Genomic DNA, 20,656 nt, shown 5'->3' on the forward strand with positions numbered 1-20,656 from the left:
CTGCAGACAAAACATCCAGAAAGTACTTTTTTTTTTTAACAGTGTCAATCTTGATGATGCCCTGACGATGCCACCAGGGTCAACTCGGCTTTAGCCACGATGACCAAAAGCCTGTGTTAGAAAACAAGAAGCGTTGGGTTTGAAGGAAATGAACATTTAAGCAAAACAAGGGGCTCTCCTAAAGGAAAGCATTATGGGATCACACCAGAAAATAAAAATTGGGATATATCTTGGCCTTATGCTGCTCCAGTTGTGACCACTCTCTCAAACAAAGCATGCTCTGTACTGATGTGATTCTTTCTTCAAAGATTTGCAAAAAAAAAAGAAAAAAAAGAAAAAAAAAAGAATATCTTACATTTCCTCCATGAATGATGACATGAATTGACATGAATGACATCAATGATTTCTAAAGGTATTCAAGAGTAGAACCCCTAATGATGTTACATATAATGTTAATTAAACTGTCAACTGTCAACTGACACGTGCAGTTATAATGCACTTAATGCACAATAATAACGAGATGATTTGGTTTACCACAAACTCCAAATCACTATCCTACAAAGAAAGAGACAGTAAATCTTTAATCCAGCTCAGATGCAGCAAAAAAAAAAAAAAAGTTCTACAAAACTATTTGAAACTGTGTCTCAGAACAGTTTCAGCTTGTACTCACACCAAACTAAAACCAAAATTTTTACTCCCTTTATTAATCTTTCCTTTTCAAGTGCACAAGTGTTGATTATGTGGTTACTCTGTGCCCTGCAGGCTCTGACACAAACAGAGTGATAAACAGAAACAACCGTACGAACAAGCCTCCCGATGCAGACAGTCATCTACCCAAACATCTATGGGGCAAACATGACTCAAATCAAAGCCATGTCGGGTTTTTATCTCGGCGCACCAGAGCCCAATAAACAGCTGTTTCCTCGGGCTGCGTCACACTGCAGGATGTGTCAGTATCAGTGCAGCCTCAATAATCAGACAGCCGACAGATGACAGAATACTTGAGACTCTCCTGAGGCGTTTTGGACTATTACACACAGCCAACGGGGCTCTTGGCTGTGTCTCCTCTTTTTTAATTGAGCCTTTTTTAAATTTTTCTTCTCTCCCCACCTCTCCTGCACGCACACTACAAACAAACAAACACACACACAGACGTTCGTGGATTAAGACGGCAATGCAAGAGCCAGAGGATATTCGGGCCTGGGAGATTATTTGCCAACCTTTCACCCCTCAGCATCAAAACAGCGGCGCGGGCGACAGGCTGAGCTTAAGACCTCATTTCTCCTCGGTGGCAGTCTGAGCCTCAGCTTGACCTTGGCCAGAGCAGAGTCTGAGTCATTAGCATGGATAATCTCCTGCCTTGCAGTCGCACTGATGAATGTAAATATTACACAACCTGGCGCAGCTTCTAAACTCCCCCCTGCAGATGCTAGCATCACCACTGCGCCAGCGCCAAATCTATTTACAGGTTTTCTAGACACTTTTTATTTTTATTTTTTATCATTAATAGAAATGAAAAGGACTTTTAATGTATTAGCAAAATGAGCAAAAAGTATGTGGATACCTGAATATCTAACCCAGATGCCATGGTTGAATATCTCATTCCAAAACCATGGGCATTAAAATCCTCCTGGTTCCAGGATTTTCACAAGCTTTTGGAACCCGGCTGCAGGGACTTGCCCCCATTCAGCCACAAGAGCATTAGTGAGCTCCAACACTGACTCACTAATACTGACTGAGACCCACTCTGAGCTTCAAACCACTCCTCAGAAACCAATGGGTGAAGTCATGGAGGCTACATCCATGCAGGCCAGTCAAGTTCTTTCACACCACACTGGGAAAAAACATTTGTTATGGACCTGGGTTTATGCACAGGGACACAATCTTTATAAAGGTAAAAAAGGATTTAAAGTAGGTCACTACATTGCAAAATGAAACTTCTGGCCCAGTATACACCTTGGTTCCACGGCCCGAGTCTGGCCCTTATACTTCCACGTTTGGATAGATTCCGACTGTTATCCTTAGGTGTTGACTGACATCCAGAAGATTTCCTGTGTGTGCGCCAGAATTGGTCCAGATGTGGGAGAAGCATATGGGCCAAATGAAAACATGTGGCCCAAGCACAGGCCAGTATCTTGTTTTAGCCAGATGTGTAAATGTACTTAGTTCACTAGCAAGCTAGTACAGAAAATCAGAGAATTTTCTCTTATCGCAATGAAGGAGGGCTGGACGTTTCAACATCACATCACACTATCGACTTAAAGCTGTTTACATGCAGGACTTAACACATTGCAATTCTGTTGTTCTATGATTCTCGTTTATCTCAACATTATGAAGCCGACTCTGTGTTTTATCTCTCAGTGAAAGATTTATCCTGTCAATAAATGATGAGTGTAAATTACCAGCCCTTCAGCAGCCCATAAATATGAGTCAGGGGGTCAGCCGCCGCAATATCACACTGATTAATGTTTAAATGGCTGCGGATGGATATTGCTCTTGAAGGATGGATGTGGTTTCAAATGTCAGCCTGGCTAATGCAGAGATAAGAGGAGACGCGGGTTGACATCGTTAAATAAAAACAAGAAGAGTGCTGCAGACGAAGCAGCCACACAAGCTCCGGTTCGGGTGCGCCGGTGACTTCTGATAACCTCTGTGTCACAGCATCTAAATCCTGAGAAGCCTCCTAGGTGACAGCCGTTCACATTACCAAAGAGATTTGTATTGTTTTATAGTTTTACTGGAGGATTAACAGCTTGCTCGATATCATGGGCTGTGTCTGTTTCTCCTATCTCTTCATCCGTGAGGCTGCTACACCCCATCTCCCTCTCGCTCCGTTATTAAAACACTGTTCCACTGGAGCAGAGAGTGAACCCAGAGCGGCGGATAGAAATTCATTAGTTGAATGCTAACGCCATACCTGTCCTGTTTTTTTTTTTTTTGGGGGGGGGGGGGGTTTGACTGTGAGGCGCACAGGTGAGCTTTGATCGGTGGTGCTGATGCTCGGAGAGCACCATGACATCTGTATCAGAGTGTATACAACACATGCCGCCGCTGAATTAATGCAAATCAACTGATGTAGAACATTCATTCATTTTCGTGGGCCGTGTAAAGCATAAGCAAACTGACAGACTTTCCATTTTTAATTTACCTGCAGGAAATCAAGAGCTGCTCGCCAACAATACTAATGTGGCTGCAGTCGCTGGGGAGTCTGTCCGCTTCATGTCATTAGCCCCTGATGCACGTGTTCCTGCAGTGTTCAGGTTATAGTAATGGGATAGAGGGAGGAGAAGCTCTCTGTATTGGCCACCATCATTTCTGTGTCTTCTGGGACAATGGCTGACTCATCAAAATGTCAGCTCATCCAATTCACATGACGACTTACGCCTAAAAGAATAATGCCATGCAGATTTTACAGATTTTAACATCTGCTGCGAAGACTACAGAGGCGTACTCAACAGATTTGAAATGAGGTTTAAAGTTCATTTCTGACAGCTGACAACCACATCACAGGGTCCTCATCAGTGGACTGAGTTTGCACAGTTGCCATGAGACTGTAGACTTCCAAGCGTTACATGAGGACGTCACTTGCTGCAAAGGCTTTTGAAGCATGACCTCTTTTCCATGTTAACTTAAATTTAACTTTTGACTGTGGAAACAGCAAAATTATATTTGATTTCAACTTTTCTAGAAACAATGTCCTGGTTAATCAGGAACCAGTTGAAGCTCAAGTTGAACAGAATCAATGAAAACTCCTTACAGTGAGGTTTACCTGACACCGTGCAGAGAAAGGGCCATTATTTCCAGTGCAGAGCGGCCATGTTTGGACAGTTACGCAAACCATGGCAGCAAATGCTATACAGATTTTCTGCCAGCCAACAACAATCATTTTTTTTAAGAAGAATGGTGGGAAGTTAATGTTGTGCATCCCAAGGATATCAGAAAATATCAGAGGATAAGGAGACCAGGTCAGAAAGTTAATACTGTTATTGTTTGTATTCAGATGCAGTATGAAGTATCCCAGGAGGAGCTCTGTGTTGCTCCTTGTTATGCACAAAACTATCCACTCTCGTGCATTTGGTCTGAAATTGCTGTCAGGGCTGTGGATTATCAAGAGTGAGCTGTCTCTGCATATTGCTATTTTCTTTCTCTAATTTAAATGTTCGGCGGTTGGAGCTGTACAAACAAAATCCCATTCACCTCCTATGGCACAAGAACAGCAGGCAGATATCTCAAAATCTCGGCACACAGAACCAAACCTTTCTGCATGTCTCGACACCACTACTTGTAAGTGAGATGCCTTACCTTCATAGAGCCAATCACTGAGCCCATTGAAGATGACGCCCTCCTTTCCAGTGGACACCAGACGAATGGAGCGGCTCTCCACCGTAGAGCGATAGTAGATGTTGTTCTCAAAAATGAAGATCTACAAGAGCCAGAAAGAGGAAACACTCTTTAATCCAGATTGTGATTTGTGAGATATGAGATCTTTAAACCTAGAAAACCAACTCATTTGCAAGCAGCTCCTCTCCTGTTTAAATGTCCTTGTGCAAGACACTGAATCCCCTCGAGCTCTAAGGACGTTGATCTGTAGCTGACCCTAACTGCCAGACTTCCTACAGGGAACTGCCCCACAATGAATACACTCTAACATTACTATCATTATTATCAGCATGAACACAATGAGACCTAAGGACAGTCTGGCATTCTTACTGTCACTTTATATCCCAAGTGGGAGACCTGACAAAGGCAGAATTCATGCTATCACAGGCGAGATCAGCCTTGGGGTCGGAACACACATTAGCATGGCGCTTTTCACCTGTTACCCAAAAGAGATCAGTGTACACATTTGCAATAGAACATTGTGATTTGAGGGAAACCAAAGTTTTCACAAAAGTACAAAAGAGGGGAAAAAAACTGAAGTCTTTTCAATTTCTGATAAGACTGCAAACCGTAGGACCCCATTTTGACTTTGACGCTCTCTTCCACAGGCCTGCGGGGCTTTCAAGATAACTGAAGGTCAACTCTTTCATTACAGAGAATAATAGATCATCAGCACCCACGGTGAGCATGCTAGGGCGGGGCGGCTCTTGGGGCTGGAATTTTAAAATGTTACAGCCTTAATGCCATGCTGAAATCAATCTGAGGCTATTACAGAAAAGGGCTCACTGAGTATCTCAAGGATTATGGAATCTCTCGGCCTCGAGCTGGAACCATGGTATCAGTTTGTGAACGATTTCTCCAAAAAAATATTCACTCCAAGAAGTCTAAATGATGGCACGGTGTACAGCAGGAAATCTAATACCGTAACTCTCTGTGATAGCTGCATGTTGATTCTGCACTGTGAACAGGATCAAACAACAAATGAAGCACTTCTCTACCATATGAAATTGAATTATTAGTATTTTGTAATCTTTTATTGCACAGTAAGAAAGAAACATGGCATTTTGTAAACACAGTGAAAAACCAGCCAGCTAAAGTTTCTCAGCTAAACCTTGCATCCCTTTAAAATTAAAACTGAATCTGTCACAATTAGTTTCTCTTGAGGAGACGTGGGCTGCGGGCCCATGTGGTTTAGTGTCACTTCGGTGCAGATGGAGTCTCTGTATAGAAGCTAATCTAGGCCACAGCACAGAGAGAAGACCTGGCCCCGTTCTCTGAAGGAAGGTACAACTCTGCCAGTGATCTGGGATCCACATTTATCCTCAGCGAGAATGTTTGGAGTGGATTATACAAACTCCAGAGGGTTTGCTACTTTAGTTTGGTTTGTTTCAGTTGGTAAAACCAACAGTTTTGCAAATGAAACTGCACCAGCATCATGAGAAAACTATTGTTATAGTGGGCTTTGTTAGGAATGACAGAGTAATCTCAAAACACTAGAGGAAATAACCCCAAAATGTGAGGTTTATTCCCCAAAATGCAAGGTTATAGTCACGTAAATTCAAATGGTATTAAAGGGGAATTTCACCAATTGTACGTGTTAGTCTTGAGCAGTGCTATGTTGCTTGTGACAACACCTGTGTAATGTTTTCTATAATTCTGGTGAAAGCTTTGTTAAGTCTGAGGGTGTCTTGGTTTGTAAATGGATACTTTTTAGCCATTGCGCAGCTGTACTTTCACTCAGAGAGTGTACATGGTAAAAATTATACCTCAGCATGCTAATATTGTCATTGTGAGCTTGCTGGCATTTAGTTTAAAGTACAATGCCTACATACAGGTTCATAGAGCTGCTAGCACAGCTGCAGACTCTGTCACTTTTGATGGAAAGCCTGCATTAGGCGTAGGTCAGGTAGGGAAGGTCTGAAGAAAAATGCATTATAGGAAGTGTGGGCTCCAGTTATTTGAAACTTGATCCATACTAGAGACTAACTTTCAGGATAACTTTACAGAAGGGCAAAACATAATTTCTGTCATACTCTTTTAATACAAATTACAAGTCTGATTTACTCACTAATTGGCCCATTTCAGGCTCAAATGATGCCACAAAGCCAATTTTCCACTGCTTTGAACCAAAGAATACACACTGGATTTGAACATAGTTTGTGTTACAGTCTGTTTCTGACAGACACAAAGTCTCTCTAATGGAATTCTAGGGTTAGGCCTCCTGGGTCTGAGCATCCAAACCTGTGTGAATGTGTCAGCCACGTGTTGAAGACTAGCCGCCAACAGGGAGTGGGAGAAAAGAAACTCATCTATTCACTGGGGGATTTGCTTTCCACAACAGCAGAAAAAAAAAGAAAAAAAGAAAAAGTATGAAACATCTTTGGGCAGACAGATGCTTCTGTGAAAATATGATGCCACTTGCATGCCTAACAAATAGCTTAACGTGGCTGGACAGCTGTGCTTGAGAGTGTAAATATGGGCATGTATGTGCTTTCGGAGATTTAATCAAGTGCATAATGGGTTTGGAAAGAGGATAACAGGTGGACTGCTTTATGCATATTGGATGTCTAAATATGACAGCACATGCCTTGGCTTGCAGAGCGTGTTAGCTTGTTTTAGCTGATGGACATGTCTCACATCAACCTCCACCTCTTTGACAGAGGACATCTGAACCTTCAGGGAAACCAGCTGCTGCTCAGTTTCACGCTAACATGACTCGCCGGCCCAAAGTAAAACCGCTTCATGACTAATGGTGGGAAACTTGAGGCTATATCAATCTAGGGTCTGTGTTAATTAATCCAGTGATGAGATACCAGGTAATTAATAGCATTGTGCTGCAGGATGTAATCACTTACAGTCTGTCTGCCCTGCAAACCAACAGACTGAAGCTCATTAATGCTCTGACAAGTTCGACTGTGTGATGATGGAGGCGGAGGATGACGCATCTTGGAAGAGACCATTGCTTCTTGTGACTCAAACAACAATGTTTAATTTGAGAGCTGTTTTTTTTTTTTTTTTCTGGGAAATCTCAGGGAATCAATAGGATGATTTACAACACGAGGGACAAAAGAGTTTGTATGCACTGTTTTAAGGACTCAAAATTATCCAATACCTAATGCCTGGAATAAGATGTGTCTGAAAATAAAGATTAACTCAGGGTCTGAATTTCTAGAGTGAGTTCATCACCACAGACCAATAAGGCTTAAAGACTCCTCCAAATGCTACTGAGAAGACTTGATCTGCCTGAATTTGAGGACAAATCCTGCTGTTTCCTTTGTAACACTCCCATAATCCCATCATCCATTGTGCACTGGTCATTTGGTAAATGTAATGGAGCATTGAGGTGATCCTGGTCAGCTCGTAAAGTCAGGGAATGTAACGTGACCATGTTGTATTTATCAGGTATTTGTGTACAGGGGTTCATCAATCACTGGTAAATCTATCACATGAAGTGAACCAATGAAAAAGCCACTGGAGGAGGAAAATAATGGAAATCAGGCTTAAACTCCACTGTTTCTGCTCTTGTTAGCAGCCTGGACATGTTGTGAATCAGTGGGTGTTATAGGCAAATGGGTAGTTATAGGGATATATTTACCCTAAACTCGTTGCACTGTTTGCCAGGTGTCAATTTTGTGTTTCATTGAAGCACATTGACTGTCACCTCAGGTATGACAGAACTTCTCTGTTTTTACCACCCTGGTGTTTACTCAGTCATTTATTTCCTGAAATATCTGACTTTGTGATTTGACAAAGAGCTTCTGAATGCACCATTAGTTTTGTTCTTTGTAAGGTTCAACTGTTTCAGAGGAGGGGTAGGTTCAGCCTGTCCTCTAAAGCAAACTTTTTCACATCAAGGACCCCTAAACTGACACAAATTAGAACACTGACCCCCATGTGATAACATTCTTGCTTTTGCATGTTTTATTACAAAAAGTGTTTGAAATCCATGAGCAAAATAGTCATATATTCTGTCATTGTGTTACTTATGGATGGAAGTATAGCAAAAATTAATTATTTCCCTTTTGCTGGGGACCCCAGGAACCCCCTCAAGGACTCCTGGGGGTCCTCAGATCCCACTTTGAGATCCACTCCTCTAAAGGACCCAGCTTCATAGGCTACAACTTTCAAAGGATTTGGCTTTTGTATAAAGATTAACATTGGCAGTAACCTTAAATCCCCGCTAATCAATATTTCTATGTTAATGATGGATCAAGTCTCTATTTGCACTTGAATGGAGTCACAAAGCAACAGAGGCCAGATTGAAGTTCCCCTGAGCTCAACAGAATATTTTTGCAACTTTCAGTTTAGTGTTTTGATTGTGCAGCCACTAACTTTGTCTAGATCTAAAAACTCTCCTGCACACCAACTGCCCAGCACCAAATTACAGACTGACAAGTTTGGCAAAAGGGCCTCGTATTTCCCCCAGGAGGTGGTGGAGAACAAAACAGAGCTAAAAAGAGAGTGGGTAATGGACAAACATGAATGTAAATGAATGCCAGTGCTGCTCTAGGTCAGCTTGATGTAGAAAACAGCCTATGTTGTGTTTACAGCTTGTTGTGCTGCCCCCAGGTGGCCAAAAAATTAAGTAATCAGGTTCAAACAAAGGACACACGTTGGATGCTCCGAATGCCCTTCATTATTCATTCCAACTCATCCCATCAGGTGGCCAATATTAAGCTGACCAAGACAAACACCTTGAAAAATAATAACTCATTCATCAGCTACTGACATTATTAACCAGGAGTGAAGGACATTGCATGCCAAAACTTTGCACTGTGCTAGTTCTACCTCAGCCATAATGACTCTCTTTCTTAATTTGATATGTTTTTATTTGAATTATCTGTTTTTTATTTTTTATTTATGTTTCAGGTGAAAGACAGCTTTCCATTGCTTTTATCTGAAGATGAAACATTGTTCAGCAGTAGGAGACGAGACAGTGAATCTGTGGGAGTTGTCATTCTTACCAGTTGCTGACCCTGGGGTCCCCAGCCTGCGTACTGCAGCTGAGCATTTCGCACCTCTGGAGGGTTCAAGTTCCACGTCTCCCTGGGGTGCACAAACGAAGGAAACAGTGCTATGAGATATAAGGCACTTACACAAAATGAGTGCCTGCTTCCAGCACTGCAGCAGCAGAAGAACAAGTGTAGCACATCTGAGAACAATGGTTTAAGTGTATCCATAAATACCAAACCTCAGTAACAGTGTCACTTCTCCTTACTGGGAAAAGTGCTGTGCAGTGCAGGCTGCAGAATTAGAGGTGCCACTGCCTCTATGTCTTTGTCTGGAGTTGAGGATGAATGAGGTCATCAGCTAAGGTGGTGTTTTGGCACATTACCACTGGGTGGCAGCACCCACTCAAATAGATTTCAGCAGGAGAGCAGCTGACAATGCTGCCATACTGTGACCTGCTGTGGCAGTAATGTAAAAGGGAAATAAGTGAGGTGCCTACTTAAAGCACAAGATGCAGAAGCAGTTATTCAGTGGTTACTTCACCAGATGCTCATCTTTCTGTCTTTGTAAACTTACCAAACTTAGAGAGTGAGAATATAATATCATCCCATGATGAGCTCTCTTGTGTCAACTGACATTAGACAGGCTACATCTGTAATGCCTTTCATAAAACTTTCTTTTATGCATACCTAATTAGTTTCTTGCAGTCTACCTTTCCATCCTTGCTATTATACATTCTGTTCTTATAACTTTTTAATCCCCTGTGATTGTTTGTCTTTACAATCTCACTGTTTGCCTTTGCCTTGATTGTTTGCTTTTGTCCTCTCTCTGAAAAGCACTTTGTAACTTTGTTAAGAAAGGCGCTATACAAATAAGAGATTATGAAGATAAATTGCTAACTAAGAGCGAAAACCTGTCATGCTTCACTAATGGCAGCTCCGTTCTCCAGGCATTTCAACTATTCAGCACTGAAGGACAGGAGACAGACTAACGTTGCAAAAAGCTTCATTCTCAAGTGAAATGACACAGCAGCATCATTATTAGCATTTTTCAGTGTATTGTAGCACATCTTAAGTTTGTCAGTTGGATATCTTCTCTAATCAGCCAGCTTTGTATCTAAATGTGTCTGAAAGATTCTTGTTATAGAGTTATCCGAGGGAATAGATGTGCATGAAGATTAAGAGATCTGTGATTCTAGCTGCCAGTAGAGATCATATATTATTTGTTACCCGTCTGATTTCACCAGCAACATCGGTGGAGGGTTTGAGGTTGCTGTCAGTGCTTTGTGGGAGGTGGGTGTGAGAACAGGTGGGAATGAGTCAGGCTGTAAGGTCAGGTGAGATATTGCAGGATGAGATAATGAGGCAGAGTGTAAATGGAACAGAGCAGCCCTGCCGCCAACTTACGGAGTCTCCAAACTGCAGATGATGTAGAAGGCCGTGTAGGAATGCTGGTACACCTGGAAATGAGTTGAGGAATCAGAAATGGAAAAAAATTAAACCACTTAAAGTCTTGACCAGTGTAATAAATTCATACTATAATGAGCTTCAGCACAATGATATTTTTATAGTCTGTAATAATCCATATTGGTTACAGGTCCATGAAAGTAAAAGTCCCTCTGGGTGTTCCTGATATACTGCATTCACAAGAATGTGAGGTCACAGTGACATTGACCTTCGACCTTTGACCAACAAAATCTAACCAGTTTATCTTTGAGTCCAAATTGACATTTGTGCTGAATTTGAAGGGATTCCCTTGAGGAGTTCCTGAGATATTGCTTTCATAAGGTGAAAACTTTTGTTTTCATGTTTTGTGAGGTCACAGTGACTGTGACCTTTGACCTTTCCCCACTAAATTTTAATCAGTTCATGCTTGCGTCCTAGTGAATGTTTGTGCCAAATTTGAAGAAATTCCCCTGAGATATCACTTTCACATGAATGGGACGGATAGATGGATAGATGAATGGACAACCAGAAAACATAATACCTCTGGTTATTGCTATAGAGGCACAACAAAAGCAAGTGTACTCTAGGGTGTGTCAGTACAGCGTGACATAGCTGGTGGGAGTAGTTACAGGTGAAACAAAATTGAAACTTTTTAACAGAGAGGGCCGAGAGAACATTGCTTCGCAGCCTGGGGTTCAGTTACTCTGTAATTACTCTGAAAAATAGGCATATTTGGGCTCTTTTCTATTAAAGTGGAAGCTGCTATGGATTTCATTGGCTAACATAAAACCAGGATGTGTTACTGCACTCCGATCTGGACAACTACCGTACACTAAAAAACTGGAATGATCCTCAGTGCTTAAATTTCATCTCAAATAGTCTTGACAGATGTTTCTCTGCAGTAACTGCATATGGGTTAAAACCCCGTTTTATTTTGTGCATGCTACAACAGTGCAGGAATGCATTAAGTCACTGCCCATTAGCGAGACGTTCATATTCAAAGGTGGATGGTTTGCATGTGTGTTAGGACACAAACACTATAAATTATGAACAGTCGCGACCCATGCTGCATGTTACAGTGATGAGCTGCGTGTGAATGTGCATTTGTGTGACTGTGCTGCTACAGTGAGCGTATATGAGGAATGCCTGTCATCTATCAAGGTGATGGAGCTTTGGATGGAATAATAAATGCAAACACATGCAGTACAGCACATTAGACATCTCTTGTGTGTCATATTATTTTCCATTCTTCTCCAGCAATAACACAAGGTTATATCTCTGCCAGCATCCTTCACACAGCAACAACAGGCACAAAGTCTCTACAGTGACTCAGTGGCAAGGCAGAATGAGGTAAACACACACATCAGCCCTGCAAAATGATTCAATATATTTGATCTACCTATATTAGGAGCTATAATGCTTTGATGCATATCAAGGTGCTGGCAGAGCTCATGTGGTTAAGGGACACTTTATGTGAGGAATTGCACAGAAATGACAAATTCCCAGCCAATATTTCCCGTTCCTTCTGTCGATCTCATCTCCTTCCCTGCGAGCCCGTGCAGCGCCGAGGGGTTTGTTTGTGTTTCTGCCTCCCTCGCCACAGTTCCACTCCGCTGTGCCGGCACCCGCCGCCATTGCTGACAGGCAGTGGTGTGCGACAGGCCTTCACTACCCGCCATGATTACTTTCTCCTCCCTCCCTCCCTCCCTCCTTCTTCTCTTCCCCCTGCCTTCGCTTCACTACGAGCCTATAATCACCTCACCCTCCCCACCCCACGCCAGCTCCCACTCCACCCCCAACCCCCCAGTGGAGGCGGCTGACATATTTGGCTGTCAGCGTGCTAATTCAAAAAACAAGCAAACAAATGAGAAGCTCACCGGTGCAACATTGTAGGCCAGCAGCACATGCTTCATGTCAGGAGACACCTCGTACTTGCTGGCTTTGTACATTTCCTGAGAAGCAAAGGCAGATGTAAGGGGGGGGGGGGAGACAAAAAGATGAGACTTTCAACCATGCGTGGTATTTTTTTCATTAAACTACTCCTTAAATGACTGCATTTGACGGATTGCTCTGCTCCTGAAGTAAATGGGAGTTGCATTAATCTTTGCACCAGGGCTTCGTGATTTGATGGTGGACATAATGTTGTGTGTCGTCACCCAGGCCACTGCGGCGCTGATGCTACATCTCTATCTCAAACGTTTCTCCACACAACCAGGCCCCGAGTGTTAACTGCAGTTCGCATTTCACAGTAACAATGGATCATTTGATTAAGCTTTGTAATAAAAAAGGGCTTTGGGTGCTTTGATTTGCTGACACCATAAGAAAAAGTTTTAATTTAATTCATGGGCAGCCATGGCCACTTCTTTAGTCCTGTGATTGTGAGAAAGTAAGAGAAGAAAAGATGACAAAAGACTTACAAACTTCTTGTGATGAACCAGGATGGTCTTTTCGTCGGTATCAACGTTGAACTTGACAACGTCGCCATCACGATTACGGTACAACAGCTCGTGACCTGTGAGGTGGGAGAGAGACAGAAAGGAAAAGTGACTTTGAGGAAACTGAAACCATCTTTAAAACTCTGCAGAAATACAACTAATGATCCCACATTACTCCAAGGAGAAAAGTATAATTACTGCCTTGTGGTTGTATGCCTCTCCTAGCCCGTCAAGTTGCAGGAAATATGGTCAAAATCTCCCCTTCCTGAGTTACAGCGTTGAATAATGGCCAGAAGAGTTTTTGCAGAACATTATGATGTCACAGTGAAGTTGACCTTTCACCATTTGGATATAAATCATCATCACTTCTTCATTTTATCCTATTCGACATTTGTGTTGAATTGTGTCATGATTAGCATATGAATGGCTGAGTTATGACCAGAAATGTGTTTTGTGAGGTCACAGTGACCTTGACCTTTGACCACCAAATTTTAATCAATTCTTCCTTGAGTCCAAATGAATATCTGCACCAAATTTGAAGAAATTGCCTCAAGTCGTTCCTGAGATAACGCGTTCATGAGCATGGAACGGATGTAAAACATAATGTCTCCCTCTGTTGCCGGTGAGGAGGCATAAAGAGAAACAGGTCTGCGTGATCCAATATAACAAAACTCAAAATTCAGCCTGTGAGGCAGACAGAGTCACTGCCCTTTAACAGTCTGAACAAAAGAGAGCAGTAATTAAGCTCCTTCCACAGAAAACCTGTAACACTCGACATCCAACCTTTCCAGAACAAATGTAACTGATAGTGAGAGCAAGAAATTCTTTTGCACCACTAAGTAAGTTATGGACACGACCCCGAGATGTGATTAGTAATGTCACAAGTAAAACAGAGTATTGTCTGGCTTTATGCATGTACAGTATATTCTCTACAGATTTTAAAAAATTCAACCGTTTAAAATGTTGCTTAATAGCTGCTGGCATAATAGAAAAAAAAAGCTAATGTTTAATGCTAATGAAGTGATTAGCTGTCCTTAACATTAACAACATAATTAAATTTTAGGGGTTGCATTTGTTTATTAGCTTTTTAATATCAAAGGCATATTAAATTAGGCTTATTAGATTGGGTATTTATCTTTTAGCAACCAATAAAGGTGCAACTTTATCAGGAGATTTTCAACAGGTCACATAATGAATATGAATATACTGAGGATTCAAATACTTAAAACAGTAGGGCTCTGATAGTGGTGTTGCCTGATAAACTGCATAATGATTGGGATCACAATTTTAGCTTCAACAATTAATCAAACTTTATTGGTTGCAATACAGCCTTGATATATTTGAAGGGTTTGCTCTGGTATATCAAATCAAGCGCTCCCTACTCAGGTGGGCAGTAACAGGCTTGATGCACGCTGTGGTAAAAGAAATGATTTGCTTCCCAAACACAGTGGCACTTGCAGGTCAGTACACCAGGTGACCTGCAGGTGTATTGGCTCTTTATTGGATGTTTAGGTTAGATGTAAGGCTGATTTATTTATTTTCAAACCTTGACTTATTCAGGGTAGTTTCACTGAGAGGCAACCTCTCTTTTATAGGGACACACCTGGAAGCTGCCCAACAAACCACAGTCTGACCTGCTGGACACTGAGCAGCTGCATTTACAGGTTTACTGTACCAATTTGACCTGTGTAGGTGCAATAAAACCAGTTTAGTGTGCCATTTCAATCCCATTGGTAACGGAGTGTAAAAGTTTACTTGAAGCTTAAATGAAAATCTAAAGTATTTCTGTATAACATTAAAGATTCATTACTCAATAAGCAGTAGTAAATGTCAGAGTTTGGGAAAAAACAACCTGGTGTATTATTTCAAAAGTGTGACTCTGCTAATTGGCTTGAGTATGTCTGTGTGGGCTGTTAAGTCCTGATTGGTGCATGGAAGTATGTGACATCACCTAAGCCACACCTTCTTCGAACTGGAAAGAAAGCTCAGAGAGAAAAGAAGAAATATGAAATATGTAAAACTGTCCTAACCCTGGCAGGAAACTGTGTGATCATGTAGGACCTCATCAGGCTTAAGAAGCTGATGGAGAATGTAAGGTTTCAGGGTCTTTAAAAGACCTTTGTGCTCCTTACACAATGTCCAGCAACATTAGTCCCTAAATCAATATTTCATTTATGAAGAGATATTTCAACTTCCCACCAGCATTAACTAAAGTGCTCTAGAATCCGACCTGATCAGAAAAAAGCTCTCACTACAGCTGACTACAAAAGCTTCCAGCACGAGCACTGCGAGTTCAAAACTCTTGTGGGGAGCCATTATTTGACAGATGTATGAAAGTTCATACAGCTCCTCATCCATCAGGGTTTTATCAGGGAAGGATACATTTAATACAGCAACTGCCCCCTTTCACCTTCAATCTATCTGCACTCCTCTGTCTTATTGCTTTAGTGATCCATAGGCGCACGAGCAACCACGCCATTTGGTGAGGTAATTAGAGCCCAGAGATTGTTATGCAGAGTGCTCTCTATCTCCTAGCATATCTAATTGTCCATTAGAGGTGACAGAATTACCATCACAATGGCTTTAAATTCAGGCCTTGGGAGAGCAGTCTCAGACATTTTTAGATTGGCATAGCCAAACGCCCCCTCAACAGCTTTTGTCTCCATGTTCAGAACCATTGGCATACTAACAAGGGTATAAAATTGACTCCTTCATGGAAATCATGGTGATAAATAAAGGAGTATTGCCCTGTTTTCACCATGCTCCATTATTTCAGCTTGACTCCATTTGGCATCTTGATAAACGGTCAACTTTTCTGAATAAAATGGTGATTGCAGACGCTGTGGCCTCAAAGGAAAGAGAATACAGCGATAAATCAGTGGTCAAAGAGATTGACCGGACTTTGCTTCATGAGTTACTCTGTTTTCATACTCAGGCTTTGTTTTAAAACTCAGAGACCTGCATCTCTTTAAGGCGCCTTTTTCATCTTTATTCCTCACTGAGCTGCTGATCTTCTTCTCCTTTATCCACACCAGCCAACACACCTCAGATGCAGCTCAGATCTCTCAAATCCTTCCCATCACTGGCCTTTATATAAGCTCTCCTGCTGAGTTCATCATTTTAGACCTTATCGTCCCTCCTTCACATAGCCTCTTTGTTTTCTCCTCTTTGGCCAAGAGTCATCTATTCTCTCACAGTACCCTAGGCATTTCGTCTTCCCTTCAATCTCTCCCTTTCCAGGTTTCTCCCCTCTCTCTTTCCCCTCACTCTTGTTCTCTTTCCCCTCTACCTTCATTTGCTGTGCATCAGCCCAGGGCGCTGTTTTCTCCTCTGATCTATACCTTTCCACCGCAGTATGTCTTATTAATACAGCCTCCTGCCTTGGGCATAGCCCTAACCCAGCCTCAGTCCAGGGAGGCAGAGGGAGAGCCAGGGAAGGGGGGAGAGTGGGAGACAGAGATACAGGGTGACACACTCGAGTGAGATGGAAGACCAATGCTGTATTTTGAGTTCATACAATTTATCTCCCAGGGACTTGGCAGCATATTCTTAGAACATGTCATTTACCATGGAAACTGCCTCTTTAAGAATAATTTTGCTTTTTTCAAAAGTTAGCTCTTATTTTTATGGTTCTGACCATCATTTCTATCAGTCTTGATAATAATTATATAAGATTAAAAAACTTTATTTATAGAGCACTTTTTTAAACTGATGTTACAAGGTGCTTTACACAAGGCAGCAAAATAAAACATGCAGGTCATATAAGACAACAATTAAAAACTAACAATCAGAAATATAATGAAAATTAAAGTGTCTTAGTATCAGTGCAAACAGACCAAATAGAGCAAAGGGAGTGTCACCACCAAGAGGGTGACCAGTAAAATTAATAACACCAAAAAATAAGTTACAATCAAAATAAGTTATTGGGCAATGAAAGCAAGTGCAAAAGTAATAGCACACTACACACCACAACAACAGTCAGGTCATCATGAAGATTTTAAACAACCAAAACCTATTTTATGAGCATATTGGCCCATGAAAAATAACAATATTGTATAAAGTTATAGAGCCTTATGCAAAGCAGAATTTAAACCATAAGTCAGAGTTCATACCTTACTGCATATTAAATGATGATTGAAGGGCTACACTATGCAGTAAAACCTCCTTAATTTCTGATGAGTTCTTCTGGTTAAATTATTATAAAAAGCTTGGCAGATTTTGGAGACCTTGTTGGTGTCTTATAAATCCGTGTGAGCACTAGTTTGTGTGTGAAACAAAAAACAAAATTACATAAACAATAACTAACTAAATAATCAACAGAACACAAAATTAGAAAATTTGTTATTGTTCACTGTTTCATTACATGATATTTACAATGTTGATCTTACTATCTTATTTTTGATTATTTCCAGACAATATTAGCTGTAAATAAAAATAAAAATATAGATATAATTATTTTTTAAATTGCATCAGCAGCACCTTTTTTTCAGCCCTGAGTAGGGTCTGCAGGGGTCCCTCTCAGCCTGCACACAGCACCCAACAACCTTCACCAGTAAGATAGGGCAGCCTGTATGTCACCTGCAAGGCAGAACTGTGCTGTAGGCCACATCAATGCTTAAAAATCCTTTTTGCTTCATGTGAAACATGACAGCTTAAACAGAAAGACAGAGGTGTGCAGACAGTCTAGGTAATATAACTTAAAAGAAAATGAATTCTGGTCTCTTGAAGTGAAGTTACCTTGAGTATCATTAATAGACAAAGCTGAGATTCAGATTGTCAGCAGAGCTTCCCATCAGGAACCTTTTTTTTTTTTTTTACCATTCAAGAGAACAAAAAAGTGAAATCTGACTGGATCTCTGCCCAACAAGAATCACATCTCCACACCCATTCAACCAATTGTCAAGAAGCTATGAGCTGTGCACAGGCTAACATACACTGAATACAGAGGCATGAAAACACAGAATATCAGCTCACACTTAGCATGACATCATTCACATTCTCCAGCTACATGAATCCAAACGAGCACACAAGCAAAGGGATCAAAGACACATAATGGTAACATTTAAAACTTAGACATTTAACATTTAAAACTTTTTTCTCATTTGTAGTCCTCTGTAGTTGCTCCCACTTGATCCCTTGTTTTTTTGGAGACACAGCTGTATTCACTTCACTCGGTGTTCTCCTGAGTGTGTTTTGTACAGGTTGAGGGTGTTGAAATGCTTCAAGAGAGCAGTATGAAAATCCTCAACAGACTTAGAATAAAACATAACAGGCTAGGTTGGAAGGGTAGAGAGGAAAATGCCTGCTTAGTTATGTTTTATTTTATTTAACTTTTGTCAATTTATATAAACAGTAAGCGCTCGTCAAGCTTTAAAATGTAGACTGACGGAGCAGATTACATGAAAATGTCCTCTCACCTTGACCATAAAAGTAATAGAAACAGATGAGAGAGAAATAATTTGTGCCTCATAGAAAGAAACGGAAATACTACATTAATGACCCTAACCTCAAACCCTAACCTCCACATAATACATCACTGTGTGATTACAAAACACACTTGGGCGATTGAAATGGGTAGTTTCTGTAGGCTACATTATTAGCCACGAGGTGAGCCAAGGTTGCAGTGTTAAGTTCTGGATGAAATGGGATTTTTCTTGTCGGTTCCAGGTCATTTGTCCATGCCCAAGGCTGCAGATGATGACTGGTCTGATAAAAGCGACACAAGCTCTTGGGGGAGAATTATGGTGTCTGTTGGTGGCTAAATAAAATGAAGTTTCCAATGCAGCTATACAGTCTTAAATCTCTGCCACCCATTGGCTTAGATGTGCTGTAAAATATAGGTTCATAAAAAATTCAATAGGAGTTTTAATTAAAAATCCCCCCCTCCTGATATTTCAAGTAATTTAGTTTCATTTGTATGGTTCTTGAAAGAGAATCCACATAATAGCATTGTATATTTTTCTCCGCTGTTGCAAAGCTGTACTGGCAGCACCATGGAATTTGTATTCTATTTCTGACCTGCTTGATGAATGAGCATGCTAACACATGAATGGCAGAGCACACAAATGAGCAAAAACCCCAAGTATGAACCTGCTGACAAAATATGAAACCACCCTGGGCTACTGCCAACCTGCTGCTGGCCGGCACTCACAGTGGAAGTCATTTATGCTTATCAACAATGCCCATCAGTGTTGCCTGCTGGCTTCATTACTCACTGCCTCCCCTGCTCCTGAATGCAACAATAAGGTTGGAAAAAACCTGAAACTAGTCATTTCTGTTTTACTCTTTAACTTCTGAAATACAGTTTTATTATTTGGTTTATTCTGACCCTCCATGAGTTAAGGTACCGGGGTGCTAGCAAAACTCTAACCTCAGAGGAGCAAACTATGGACACACGTCTGCCTCCAGGTGAGCTCTCTGTTCAAGAAACTGCATCCTTCTCACTATTTCAGGGTCCTGAAAATAACCAGCTTCAAACTGAGAAGCCTGCGCTCATCTAGATGAGACTGACTCAAACATATTTGATATTTCTACATCCTATCACTTCTTCAGTGGTGATCCTAACCTCACGTACAGACTAGATGTACCCTAAACACCTCAAATGCAGATTATGTTAGATGCTAAAGTTTACAGATGTCCCACTTATGGGGGGTTTTGGGGAAGCAGCAGTGTACAGTGTATAGGTTTAAGGGGGCTTATACTTGTAATTGCAAAATGTGCTAATATGAGGGGCCAGTGGAGGGCCCTTTTCACCATGGGGGAGCCAAATATTTGTCTTATTTGCCTCTCCTCACAGTGCGCCTCTACACTTATTGCAGATTGATGTACGCCATGATACAGTCTCTTCATGTTTGACATTAAGCCGTACACAAAGGTCAGCTTCTGTCAACTGTGAAACCTTTCAATTCAAACAAACAGAAAGACAACAGAATCCGTGGTTATCACCACTCGAATAGGTTCTGTGTAAACAACACCGGCAGCCTGCACGTCAGCACCACGACCCCAGGACACAGCAAAAGGAGCTGCACAAGGTAATCATGCAACAATGGAGATTTGCTAAGTAAAAAAGTGCATACCCAATAACAAAGATGCATTAAAGAAGCATCAGTCAAGATCAACTTTTAAATATGACATGATAACATAGTGGCCCAGGAGCCTGGACATGTGCAGATCAACAAAGACTGAGAACAAATACTTGGAATCCCTGCGGTGTTTCTTTTGAACAAACCTCAACCGTAGCATCATCTTACTCACTTGTGCTAAAATGTTCCCATTCTGCAATAAAAAATACATGATTAAAAATGATAACATGTTACATAAAACAAGTACCATATCTCGTATTTCCCCTGAAAGCAGTTCAGGAGAGAACATAAAGTCCTCAAAAACTCACCCAACATTCATCCACCTCCAAGACGAGTGTTATCAGAAACCTCTGTGCTTCTTGCA

General features: G+C 41.3%; 1 protein-coding gene across 4 annotated transcripts in view; it reads right to left on the reverse strand.

The window, feature by feature from the left end:
* The window catches only part of LOC139625057 (A-type potassium channel modulatory protein DPP6-like), a 194,922-nt gene that overhangs the window by 17,920 nt on the left and 156,346 nt on the right, over positions 1 to 20,656 (reverse strand). For all 4 annotated transcript variants that reach the window (XM_071484645.1, XM_071484647.1, XM_071484643.1 and 1 more), the window contains 5 exons: positions 13,193 to 13,287; positions 12,653 to 12,727; positions 10,737 to 10,789; positions 9,345 to 9,426; positions 4,303 to 4,423 (listed from right to left, as the gene is read on the reverse strand). In XM_071484645.1, the coding sequence (XP_071340746.1) occupies positions 4,303 to 4,423; positions 9,345 to 9,426; positions 10,737 to 10,789; positions 12,653 to 12,727; positions 13,193 to 13,287 (426 nt within the window). The remainder of the gene's footprint in view (positions 1 to 4,302; positions 4,424 to 9,344; positions 9,427 to 10,736; positions 10,790 to 12,652; positions 12,728 to 13,192; positions 13,288 to 20,656) is intronic.

The sequence above is a fragment of the Trachinotus anak genome, unplaced genomic scaffold (assembly GCF_046630095.1).
Source record: "Trachinotus anak isolate AG129_WGS33_773 ecotype Australia unplaced genomic scaffold, CSIRO_AGI_Tana_v1 ptg000009l, whole genome shotgun sequence".
Lineage (NCBI taxonomy): Eukaryota > Metazoa > Chordata > Actinopteri > Carangiformes > Carangidae > Trachinotus > Trachinotus anak.